General features: G+C 41.9%; 1 protein-coding gene across 3 annotated transcripts in view; it reads right to left on the bottom strand.

Moving 5' to 3' along the window:
- ARHGEF28 (Rho guanine nucleotide exchange factor 28) overlaps positions 1-13,207 on the bottom strand; it is a 362,811-nt gene that overhangs the window by 176,325 nt on the left and 173,279 nt on the right. For all 3 annotated transcript variants that reach the window (XR_008629316.1, XM_055132605.1, XM_055132609.1), the window contains 2 exons: positions 1,167-1,219; positions 524-584 (listed from right to left, as the gene is read on the bottom strand). Coding sequence is in view for 2 of the 3 variants with exons in the window: in XM_055132605.1 (XP_054988580.1) it covers positions 524-584; positions 1,167-1,219 (114 nt within the window). In the remaining variant the exon portion in view is untranslated. The remainder of the gene's footprint in view (positions 1-523; positions 585-1,166; positions 1,220-13,207) is intronic.

The raw sequence follows: 13,207 nt of genomic DNA, 5'->3' as shown, positions 1-13,207 counted from the left end.
GAGCCCATGAGAATACCCAGGCACATGAGGGGGAGGAGGGTTCCTGTGACAGAGAAGCATCTGGTCCTTTCCTGAGGCCAAAGAGTATAATCACACAAGCTCAGATGGACAACCCCCCCACCCAGGTAAGCTTTAAAGGGGAACAGTGGTAAGCTTGGGGATCCTGGAGACTACATCTTTGTGCACCACTGACTCACCACCATTGGCCTCCAATATTTACTTCACAGAAGTTACTTCCTACTTCACTGGAACCAGGTAACATGTGACCATCCTAGGCTGGTGTCCAGCTCAGAGTAAAATGGCTCAGGAAAAGCTTTGGTGGCTTTGTTTGTCTGAGTATGGTTTTAAATAGTAAATGGAAACTCCATCCCGGCACTTACAGTATGATAACTGAGGTTGCAAAGAAAATTCACCTGGGTGAGATTCAAGAAACAAACCAAACAAGATATTTCTTCCTATCTTCTATATACTTAGCTATGAAATACTTCTAAATGTGCAGGAGAAAGCAATATTTCAAACATACCCAGATCCAGACTATTTTGGTCTTCGTGTTCATTCAGTGGAGACACCTGACTTTTCATACACTGGAAAAGAGAAAAGCAGGGGCGGAGGGGAATTTTAGAGTATAATTTATGTGCCAGGTTAACATTAATTTTTGTGAACTGGAAAAAAACCTGGCTTAAGGTGTGTTCTATGCATCACCACGAGTAAACAGAAAGTGAGTCCTGCATTTAATAGATAAGTTGAAAATAAGAAAAAGCTCTGTCCCAAGCTGAAACATGCCTGAAAGCTAGCCACAGGTTATTTTAGTCTCAGAAAACATCTCCCAGGTTTATTCTTGCAAATGCACTGTTGGCAAACATTATCTCCAAGTACAAATCTGTTTTGTAAAATGTTTTCAATGATCTTGCATTTACAACTGAGAAAGATAGCTAGGTTTGGCCATAAATATTAGACATAAAATATTTTTGAGAGACCAAATTGAATTTCAAGTTATTCAAAATGTAACCAGTTTGAAGTCTTTTTATCTATTTCCATTTTTCTATTAACTTTATGATAAAGTTCTATGAACTTTATCCTACTGAATATTTTTATTTTATTCTGTTAACCCTAATGAGAAGTGCAAAGCAGAAGAAATAAAAAAGAATGGGGCATAAAATCATTACCTTTACATGCTCCTTTTCCGAGAGTGATCTGTTGGATTCCAGATTCTTAACTTCTGCAAAAAGAATAATTTTCATCAGGATCTGTGAGAGCAGATTTTGCTTAAAAAAAATAATAAATAAAGATGAATTAAAGGTGTGCTGGGGAAAAAAACAGACTAGAAATATAAAGGAGACACCCAGGAACTATCTTCATGGAGCTAGATTTCCAGCTGGGCTTCTTTTTTTTAAAAAAAAAAAAAAAAAGAAAGAAAAACCAGCTTCTTCACAGAGTAGCTCCCAGAACACAGCTCCAGCTCGGAGAATTTCTTGGCCTGTGCTCTGGTTTTATTTGTGTGAACCAAGATGTAAACAAGCCCAGGGGCTCTCACCGGAAATCCTGAAGGGCTGAGTGGAAAGTTCAATAAATAAATGCTTATGGATTCAGAAGTCAGGCTGACCCCAAGGAGACTCTTCAGAAAATAGCCCAGATTCTAAGGGCATGACGCACACCCACCTGAGGAAATTCTACAGGACTCGTTCTTCAAATTCCAAAGCCTTCCTACTCCACAAAGGAGCGCAGTTCATCCCAGACCAGGCTTAGCCTTTGCTCTGGCATCACTGAGAGCCAAGAAATGCCAACAGAGCCCTGAGGCTGCCGTCTCTGACAGTGTCGGGCTGAGCAATGCTGGGCTCTGGCAGTGTGGCCAGTGCCCTCTTGCTGAATAAAGGCTTTCCTGGAAATATCAGTGGTCATGATGTTCTGAGATGAACAGGAAGGTCCACTTAGGGGATATTTTTCCTGTTGTCTCAACTAATTGGTTCTCTTCCTAAAATACTCATTTGCTGGTAAACAAGGGCAACTGCTGTGCAAATAACGACCAAAGCATGGGCCCCAGGGAAAGGAAGTGTTGGCAGGGCCAGAGGGCATAAACATCTTCACCCCGAGTTTTTATTAAAAATGCAGCCCTCTCCTGGACCCCTCAGCTAGCCTGCCTGCAACCCTGCTTGATGTGGATTCTGGGAAAACCCTCTCATCTTCCCAGCAGGTTCTGACACTGGTCAGCCCCAACAGACTTTGCTACTTGAATTCCTGTAAATCACTTCAGGCACTTTAGTCATCTCCAATGGGGTGTATTCAAATTCTTCTTGCTGCTTGTAAACAAGAACCAACGTTTTCAACCGTATTCCTACTTCAGAAAAAGCTATAAAATAGAGGTGTGTGTGGCTTTCCAGGACAGAGCCCTCTCAGTGAGGGTGGAGCAGAGAAGTCCACACGTCCTCCCTCTGTCCTGGTGTGTTTCTTCAAGTGTGTGTAACTTTGAACTAGCTTTGCATCAAGTAAAAGGTATTTGCTCTCCACCATAGCATATTATTCTTGAAAGTGAAACGCATGTCAATCAAACAGGTTGCAGCCTCAGGATTGTACGGTTGTGCCCACTTACTTCAACAGGGTAAGACAAGAGGCGGGATCAGTAAGGACAAGTGGGTAGCTGAGAAGCAGCCCCCTGACATCCCTCCGCCCTTATATGCACATCCACACAAGGCCTCCAGGTGGCAGCAGAGTAACATCTGAACAAACAGCATGGCCAGCAACAAGAACGGTCACAATCAGTCACTTTCACCCTTCAAAAGATTAAATGTAAGTACTCAAGTCTGGAGTGATAGCACAGCGAGTAGGGTGTTTGCCTTGCACGCCACTGACCCGGGTTCAATTCCTCTGTCCCTCTCGGAGAGCCCAGCAAACTACCAAGAGTATCCCGCCTGCACGGCAGAGCCTGACAAGTTACCCATGCATATTTCATATGCCAAAAACAGTAACAACAAGTCTCACGATGGAGACGTTACTGGTGCCCGATTGAGCAAATCGATGAACAACGGGATAACAGTGCTGCAATGCTACCCAAGTCCAAAACATAAAACCTAAAATATTGGATGGGGAAGAATATTACCAAAGAGTTCAGAAACAAAAAAATAAAAAGACAACCAGAAGCAAAGTTTCTATAGGTAGATCTGTAAAGACCTCAAGAATGACATACATTTTTTTTTACCCATGACAATATATAGCCTTAAAGCCATATCAGAGCGTACACTCTTAACTGATCATGAAGATTTGAGTCTGCGTGTCTGATAAATGTTGTGTCTGCAACACTGCTAGAGAAGAACAATGGAGCTTTCTAATGAAGAAGTCTGTAGAGTCTGATAATACCTTTTGTAATAACAAAGGATGTCTTTAGCCCTTATAGTATTTTCCTACTCACTTTCACAGTCTTCTAAAAAGTTAGGCTTTTTAGGGGCCGGAATGATTGCACAGTGGGTAGGGTATTTGCCTTGTATGCAGCCAAACCGGGTTCCATTCCTGGTATCCCATATGGTCCACCTGTGCACTGCCAGGAGTGATTCTTGAGTGCAGAGTCAGCAATAATCCCTAAGCATTGCCAGATGTGACCAACAAAAAAAAGTTAGCTTTATAAATGACCAACTTTCTTTTCCTTCTGGTCTAACCCAATTCTATTTCATTTTTAAATACTGTAAACAACATTAAAATATAAAGTTTGGGCTTTGTCAGTTAAAAAGTATTTTCAAACATTTTATATCTTCACCCTAGAATCATTAAGAACATGTGACTATATATAAATACAGGGTGATCATGTATACTTGGTTCCTCTAGATCTATACAGAACTATATCTAAGAACTTCTAAAGAATTTGGCACACATTCTACCAGTTTAATTGAATTGCTTCAGGAAAGTTTCTGCTAAATTACTAGGATCCTTTTACACTCGCCCACTGTGGCACCAATTGCACGATGCAATCAAACCACTCATTGCTATAGCAACCTTCAGCAGATAATGATATCAGTAACTCTGGGCCATTCTGTTTTAGAGATCTGTTAACCTTACATTCAAGGCCCACCCAACTGTAAGGATTATACCCAGCAAGTCAGACTTAGCAAACTCTATGCACACATTCTTACTGCCAAACTACAATGAAACAAAATCTCTGAGTATTCATGCAAACAAGTGACATGGAACACCAGTAAATAAAGTCTTCCAAACAGGTGAAGTAACTACCTGGTTAATGCTCTGTGGTGTTAAAAACTGATCTTCCTCCTGCTAGATCTCAACTCTGCACTGGTCTTATGCGTAGCCATTTGCAACAGGGGACCACAGAAACTAGACTTGAGCAAGAAAAAGATTCATATGGAAAACACAGAGAGCTCAGTAGTCTCCCTGCATACTCCCTGCAGTGCAATGGGACTCCTCCTCCCGGAAGTAGGCAAGAAGCATCAAAGTCTGTCAGAAAACTGATTCCTTCCAACCCTCAAATGCTCCACTACCCACATCAAGCACACTCTGAGTTGGATTGGCAGGGCAACCCAAAGCACAGCTAGAAACTGTACTTTAGCTAGCTCTCCCTGCCCCACAAATGCCCAAAGGAACTTGGTGCTGTGTGCCCTTTGAATCTTGAGTCCTTTTTTGAAGACTGAATCCAAATCCACTTTGTCCTAATACTTGCCTCACCAGTGCTAAGGTACCTGGTATAGTCAAAGCAATAAAGTAGCTCTTCTCTCCAAGATTTAGCAGCTCAAAACTGCTAGTGAGTTCACTTGGGGTGGACTGTGGGTGAGGATAGGAAGGGAAAGTTGTTTGTTTTTGTGAACTATTATTTCTAACACTTCCATACTACCTAGTGTCAGCTCACTACAACTTCTGGTCTACCAGAATGATTAGATCAGAGGTCCCCCTCATTTTTACCTCTATTACCCACTCCCATTTTCAGAAAAAATTATCACTGCACCTCAATCCAGATCTACCTATTTCAATGAATGAACAATGAACAGAAAGCACGACTCCTCTCAATTGTGCCTGAGGCTACTACTGCCCCCATGGTCCCCCCACACACACACTGCTCTCTCCCCCACCATCTTTCCAGAACCCTGCAGGGGGCAGTCTCACCCACCTGGGGCGGGGGGGAGGCATGGACACTGGATCAGACAGATAAAGGCTTCTGGCACTGCTCTCTCCCACCCCACCAGCTCAGCAAGTCCCAAAGCACCCTGTCATCTCAGGCTGCACTGGTGGCGGGGTCTAAGCCTTTCCTTGGGTGAATTGCTCTGACATTTAGCCTGGTGAGCCTGTCTGACTCACAGCTGCAGAGGGATCAAACTAGAGAAACAACTGCTCCCAAGCCCTGAATTTAGAGGTTCCCATAACACTTGTCTCAGTATCTGAGGAATTCTTTAAAAGTAGGACTGCTAGGGAGTGAAGAGACAGTACCGTAGATAAGCATCTTGCAGTCATGTGGTCAACCCGGGTTCAATCCCCAGCATCCCATCGAGTCCCCAAGCATTGTCAGGAGGAATTCCTGAGTGTGGCCCAAAGCCCACACCCATCAAGAAAGTAGGACTACTAATAAGAACCGTCATTAGGCTTTCCAGTATAAACGTGGACCAGGACAAAGAGTAAGGTCGAGCATCCACAGAGACACAGACACGTGCCACATTTATCCCTGGGCCCATCGGTCTATTTAAGCCAATAAGCTCCACCAGTTCCAACGAAAGGCAGGAAGCACAGCCAGGGAAGGGTATGCAGGAAGAAGTGTCTGCCCTGAGACACAGCCAAGTCATGTTCTCCCAGCATTTTCATAGCTGAACTCTGCAATCTGTTTTCAGAAATGATTTCCAACATCTCTCCTGAAATCATTTTTTAGAACGTAATGAATTATTTGCAACTTGGTTTTGAACCTAAGAAGTAATTGATTTGGAAAAGCTTGAAAGACTAATAAATAGGTAAATAAAAATCACTATTAACGCTTTACTGCATACTTGTCTCTTAGATAGCTATCTTTGGTAACAGCTTTATAGAGATATTATTCACATACCATGCCAAGCGCTCATTATTTGGCAGAAATGTAATAATGTATTTAAACATGTATATATCTAGGAATGGTACATAAAGTAACAGAATTTTTAATGTTTATAGATATTTGACATAACATGGATATTTGATAGCACTAATGTGACTTCCCAGACTCTCTCAAATTCTCAGATGGTAAACAATTTAGTGATGAGGAGAAAATGTGCCCTCATCTTGAAATGTGATCGCAATGATCAACTAAGCAAAAACTCTACATCCAAATATTTCAAACCAAGATTATTATATAATTTCTCTCAATTTTATTACATGACTGAATAAAATGCGGTAAGCCATCTTTCAGAGACAGAAGTAAGATTCTATTTTCTCAGGAATATTTTTTATTATATACTAAAGACTTCAATTTGATTCTACTTCAATTCAGAAAATAAAATGTGTTTCATTACAACTTGAATGTATTGCAAGGACAGCAGACTCCCCAGCTGAGTTTAATGCTTGTCCTTCTCCCAAATCTACTTATCTGACCCACTTGGATCAAAAAATCTCTAGCTCAAACTATGATTCTTTAGTTTTATGAGGATCTGGGAGAGGCAAGGAGAAGAATTATTATTTATGTACAAAAATATTAATATACAAAATGAACTTCATATTAGCTTAGTATCCTATCTTTATCCTTGGCCATTTGTTGAAACATGTTTATCATTTTCTGTTTACAGGGGAAGAAAGTGAATTGGCAAAGTCAACCTCTATGGAAAGTTTAACATATACAGCCGTAAGATAAAAGAAACCATAATAATAAATCACTTTCAAGGACTGACAGGTACATTCTATGTGTGTTGTACAATTGTTTTGAAAGTGTCCAAATGCCCTACTTTTAGGTGAAGATCAATTCCCTGAACAGGCATTCCAGGGTTAAAAGAACTGTGTTTCCAATTCAGTAATCCCTCAGAATCCCCTTCCTAACCTCAATATCTCCGATTTCGGGCTGAAAAGACCAAGCTCTTCACTAGACATTTGAAGCAAATGCAACCATTCTGAAAAGACATCAAGTTATGGGTATTAAAAATGGAGGCCTTGCTTTCCCAATAATCTCTCACAGGAGACACTGACATAAGAAGACACAACCATGCCTCTCCCTACCACACCTCCTCTAAAGAGTGTTCAAGCCAAAAATCATCTCATCTCATCCTGGAGCTATGTCCTGATAGTTGAATGCACCTAATTACCACCAACTCCTCTTTAGCCTTCTGTGGTAACTTGCTGAGACCGCATTGACGAAGCTGTGACAGGCAGATACTGGTCAGTGTACTCTAGATGCATTTTCTCATTTATGTTTTTTACTGTGAAGCAAGTACTCAATGATATTCCCACCTCACTGTTTATTCATACACACACACACACACACACACACACACACACACACACACACACATCCGAGTAGCTTGCCTAGCTTTTAGAAGCCAGGTTGAGGTTGCTCAGAGCTGAGGGTTTTAGTAGAATCCAATTGTTGCTGATGGCTGCTTTAGCCTTGAAGAGACTTGCCCGAGCATGCAAACCACTAAAAAAAGCTCCCATGATGAGAACTTAAGGAGACAGCTCAGCCGTGTGGAAGGGACCTCATTTCAAGTCTCCACTGTTTGCACATCTCCATCACACATATGCCGGAAAGAAACCTAGACCAGCAGCCCAAAGACTAACTTGAGAGACACTTTATTAAGGGTGTGGGGAATATTCTATTAAAAGGCAGGTGAGAGGATAAACTCTAAACCGTGACTGCTTTGCAAGCTGCAGTACTTCCCATTATGTGATCTCTCCCTTGCTACCATTTCTCCCCCAGAATAAAATGGAGAGAAGCTCTCCTACACACACCAAAAATGCCTCCCTCCATGGCCGCTGGAAGACATGTGCTGAGAGTACGTGCTTTGCCCCACTCCGGGAGCACGCCCAGAACCACAGCAGTGTCTGGCACAGAGGACAGTAGAAGGAAGGTCGTGCCTAGAGATAGATGATCAGGGCTTGGAGGGTTTGCCTTTTTTTTTGGTTATTAAAGTCACCATTGTCTGGAATATTGGTGCCTGGCACAGAGTGGCCACTGAGCAAATACTAATGGGATGGAACAATATATAACCGACAGAACTCATATCTGCCTGCCTGGACTGTGTCTTGTGTGTGTGTGTGTATCCGTGGCTCTCCCACCTTCTCCAGAGAATCCTGAGGAAGAAGACGGTCTAGCCCAGTGGTTTCCAACCACCAACCCACAGACTAGTGCTGGTCCATAGGGGAAAAGTTTGAAAACCACTGTTATGAGTTGCTACTTTAGGTCCAAAGAAATCATTTTGCCCAGAACCTATCTAAACCCTATTCCCTTGCTAATGGGAATGTGGAAGAAATATGAGGGAAGAAGCCAACAAAATATAGGACAAGTGTTTCAAAAGCTGAAATAGAATATCACACCGAGTTTTTTTAACTATGAAAATAATAAAAGAAAAGAAAATGAATTCACTTAATGATGGATGATATTGCAATGGTTCTAAATGATTGAGGGTCCCCTAACCTCTGTGAGGAACAAACCTCCCAAATAGCACCAAGTAGAGAATCGGGGTGTGTGGGAGAAAGAGGGGACCTGAGTGTTGGAGATGAGCATGGGGAGTTTCTAACCCCCTCCACTGAGAGCCTTATTGTGCCAACAGTGGGGGCAAGAATACAGGTGAAAGTAAGATAGTAGAAGGAAAAAGTTGCAAGAAGGGCAGGAGTAGGAGAGAGGAGAAAGAGCCTTTTCCAAAGTCTATCCCAGTCACCATTTCCACCAGATACTGGGAACCATGAAAAACAGTTTGTTCATAATCATTTTTTTTAATTTGAGGTTACACAGGTTTCTTAATTGCAAGTCTTAAAGAACCTACAAAGAGGTGTCTTTATGTTGAAGCTCCAAAGTGAGAATTTTGTATGCAGTATTTTCTACTTATTGAGCCAGAGAATGCTCATTTTTCAGAGTATCACAGAAGATTATTTTTCTGGGACCCAGAGAAAGAGCTCATTGCCTGAGTGCATGCTTTCCATGCAGAAGTTTATCCCTGGCTCTGCATATGATCCCCCAAAGCAATACTAAACCAAAAAAAAGCCAACAAGATTGTGCTCTTGAGAAAATACTAGGGTAAAAGATCAAATAAGGACAAATGCAGCAAGGGATGGAAATAATCAGCTGGTGGCAGATTAACAAATACTAATAATTAGTTTATTAGTCTGCATGTATCTAAAATGAGATGACCTTTTGGCCATCTAATTTATTTGGAATAGCCTCCCATCATCTGGGAATACAATTACAATCATGAAATTATGAAAACATAATTGGTTCACAGAAAATAATAAAACCATGTATCACACGAACAGAGACAGCAATGGAAATCCAGGCTCAGGTTAGTGTCTTTTAATTAATGACAGCTACAGATAGAAGCTTAGAGCTTCTATCCCCTCTCAGAGGAGACAGAAAAACATGTTTTTTTAATAGTCTTTTTAAATTATACTTCAAATAGGAAGTTTACTTTGGGGTTAAAGGTTCGGGGGAGCGGTAAAGTCAAGCTCTTCTTAGTCTTAAAATGTTTTCTCTTCCAACTGAGTTACTCCTAAAATTCACTGAATATTCTCGCTTTTGTTGAATACTGCCCTCTGCTGGAATACACGTACAGTTTCTAACAGGTCCTCAAGAATAATAAAAGAGCTTGTCTTTAGAGATGGAGACATGCTTGATGATGTATATGAATTCATTATTGGAGTTAAAGAACCTCCATTTATGACCAAGTTCTTGTTTGTTTGTTTGCTTTTTTGTTTCGGAACACACCTGGTGATGCTCAGGGGTTACTCCTGGCTCTGCACTCAAGAATTACTTCCGATGCTATACCAAGGACCATATGGAATGCTAGGAATCGAATGCGGGCCGGCTGTTTGTAAGGCAAACACCCTACCTGCTATTGTTCCAACCCCAATTTCCGACAAAATTCTTTTGCTTACAGGTTGAGTGCCTTCAGTCCAACTTCAACCCAGTAAATCCAACTTCCTCATAGGTGTTCAATCAACTCCATCTGCATTGGATTGCCCGTCTATGGGAATACATGCTTTGGCCATGATTTTGCCTCCTGAAAGATCTCTCCCAACCCTGGCACACCAGAAACCCAGAAATGAAGCAATCATTCCCCACCCAGCCCTCAGTTTGAGATCCTCCATCTTTGTCAAGGTACCCACCTGTCCCCACTGCTCCAGATTTTGTCCACCTCTCCAGCCCACTGCAAAGGTGCAGTCCCCTTTCCTTCCTGTCAGCAGCCACCCCTCCAATTCACTCTCCATGCTCTCACACAGTGATCTTTCTACATTAAGGATCTAACATGTATCAAATGACTTCCAGCCCAGCCAGGGTGGAGTTACAGTGCCTTACCCTGTGTCAAGCTCTGCCAATCTTCCTTCCTCCCAAACTGTGTTTCTGGTATCACCTACCGGCATGCACACATTCACACATGCAAGAAAGAAAACACATTCCCATATTCTGGGACTGCAGGTGATCTGTATTTCCCCCATGTGTCACCTGATGTGGACTCGGCATTGCATGTATTTCCACTGTCTTTAAGCTCTTTGCTCCAGTAGATTAGAGCTCCAGAGCCACCACCTCCAGAAAGCTTTCCTAGACTACTTCACCCTCACTCTCCATAGCATTCTCATGTGCAGTTTGCATAGACTTCTTATAGCATTTATCACAAATGCTGTGAGAACTGGTGCTTCTGCCTCAATTCCAGACTTTCGGTTCTTTCGGGACAAAACCTGGGAATTTGAACTTATTTATACTTCCATTTTGTTCCAGATTAGCTTAGATGTAAATTAAGGAGAGAAAATATATACAAGATGATAAAGTAAAAGTCACAAGTTGTTCGTTTTTCAGGAGAAGGAGCAAAGGTGAAGGCTTAAATAAGATGTTATTTAAGTGCACAAAAATGTGGCTGGAAGCACCCCAGACGTTTGCAACTGGTGGGCAACTGAGCTCCAAGTTTTCTAACTGTCATTTAGAAGCAAGAAGCCTGAGGCATTATCTTCACAACAGGAAAAGTACACCAGCTGCATAGCAACAGCCAACGGGCCCCAGTGAAGACCAGAAAGAGGCTCTCCTCAGATCTCTGCAGAGAAACCAGGAGGTCCCTGAGCACCTCCTCAGGTGGCCAGAGCATGGCCTCTCTCCCAGCTGCCATCAGGGAACACTCGCCCCCCCACCTCCAGGGCCCACATCTGGACGGAGTTCAGTGGTCACACTGAACTGTGGGCCACACCAATGTCCAACAGCATAGATACAGACCTGCTCCACCACTGCTTTTGGGGGAGGAGGACTCTCAAGCAGTGTTCAGTATCCGGGGGTCCCATTACTTTCAGCCAGTCAGAGCTGAGATTCAATAAGCGCTTGAGGATTCAGGGCTGCTGGGACCCTGTGACGCTGGGGTTTACCTAGTCTCCCTGGTAGTGCTGAGGTAGGGATAGGTCCAGGGATGCGCCCGGAGATGCTCTGGGCACCATGTGGTGCCAGTGAATCCACAGAGGTCAGACACATACAAGGCAAACATCTGAAGCCCTGCACTATATTTCTGGCCCACACCACCTTTTTTTAACAAACACAGAGGCAAGGAATTTAGGATTCTACTAGCCAACAAATGCCTGCAAAGGAACTACTCTTTGCTGCTACTTAAGAGCAGAAACCACTATTAAGCTGGTGCAGCAGTGACAGTTTAGGAATAAGGTTCTCACCCTATTTTTATTCCCTAATCCCAGCATCTAGTGTGGGAGTTCTAGTCCTATCCAAAAACTGTATTTTTTTAGGTACCATGGCTTACAAAACAGGTAACGCAGGGTTTCAAGCATTTAATATTCTAGCACCACCACCTCCACCATAGTGGGGAGGTGAGTGTCTGTTCCCACCACCATCCCTAGACTCCCTCCCCATCTTTTCCTGCCCTCCATGGTAAGCTACCCACTGAAGACCAGTTCCCAATTTTTCTTGCCTCCGGGAGCTTGTTATTCTCCCATTACATTTCTATATAGCTCTGCATATGAGAAAGATAATTCTGTGCCTGCCCCTATTCTGATTAATTACTCTCCAGATCAATCCATGTAGCAACAAATTGCACAATTTTATCTCATCCAATAGCTGAGTAGTATTCCATTGAGTATATGTACCTTAGCTTCTTTATCTAATCATCTGTTCTTTGACACTTAGGTTGTTTCCAGATTTTAGCTATTGTAAATAGTGCTGGAATGAACATGGGAGTGCAAATGTCTTTTCTAAAGATAGTTTGGGGGCCATTGGTATAGATGGCAAGAAATGAAATTTTGAGTCAGATGGAAGGTCTGTTCTTAGTGAGAAGTGTACATGTTTTTCCAAAAGGGTTGAACCGGTCAACATTCCTACCAGCAGTAAATGAGGATCCCTTTTCCCCCACATCTATTACAATACTGGTAGTTTTTGTTCTATGTGATGTGTGTTAATCTCTCTAGTATGAGGTAATATCTGATTGTTATTTTGATTTGCATTTTCCTGATGATCAGGATGCAGAACATTTTTTCATATACCTTTTGGCCATCTGTATGTCTTCTTTGAGAAAGTTTCTATTTATCCCTTCACCCTATTTTTTGATTGGTTTAGTTGGTATTTTTTGTAATGTTCTCAAGTGCTTTATCTATCTTTATCTAATGGGTGGTGGGCAAAAAGTCTCTTTCAGTATGTGAGTCTTTTTTTATTATTATTCTGGTTAACATATTCTTTTCAGTTCAAGTTTCTGAGACTGACATAGTCCCATTTGTTTATCTTTGCTTCCATTTGTTCAGCCAATGTTACTGAATCACTGAAGATGCCTCTAGAGTCTGTCATTAACCATTCTATCCATTTTTCCTCAATATAACCTATGGATTCAGGTATGATATTGAGATCTTTAATCCATTTTGATTTTACTTTTGTGCATGGGTGAAAATGGGATATGCTTTTTTTTTTTTTGCAAATGACCAGTTTTCCCAATACCATTTGTTGAAGAGGCTCTTGTTGCTGCTCCACTTCATACATTTTAATCCATTATCATAGAATAACTGTCCATATAAAAGAATCAGTTTCTGGATTTTCAATTATATTCCATTTGTCTGAGAATCTATTCTTATTCCAGTACCA

This window comes from Sorex araneus, chromosome 1 (assembly GCF_027595985.1).
Source record: "Sorex araneus isolate mSorAra2 chromosome 1, mSorAra2.pri, whole genome shotgun sequence".
Classification (NCBI taxonomy): Eukaryota; Metazoa; Chordata; class Mammalia; order Eulipotyphla; family Soricidae; genus Sorex; species Sorex araneus.
This window is presented reverse-complemented; position numbering and strand designations above follow the sequence as displayed.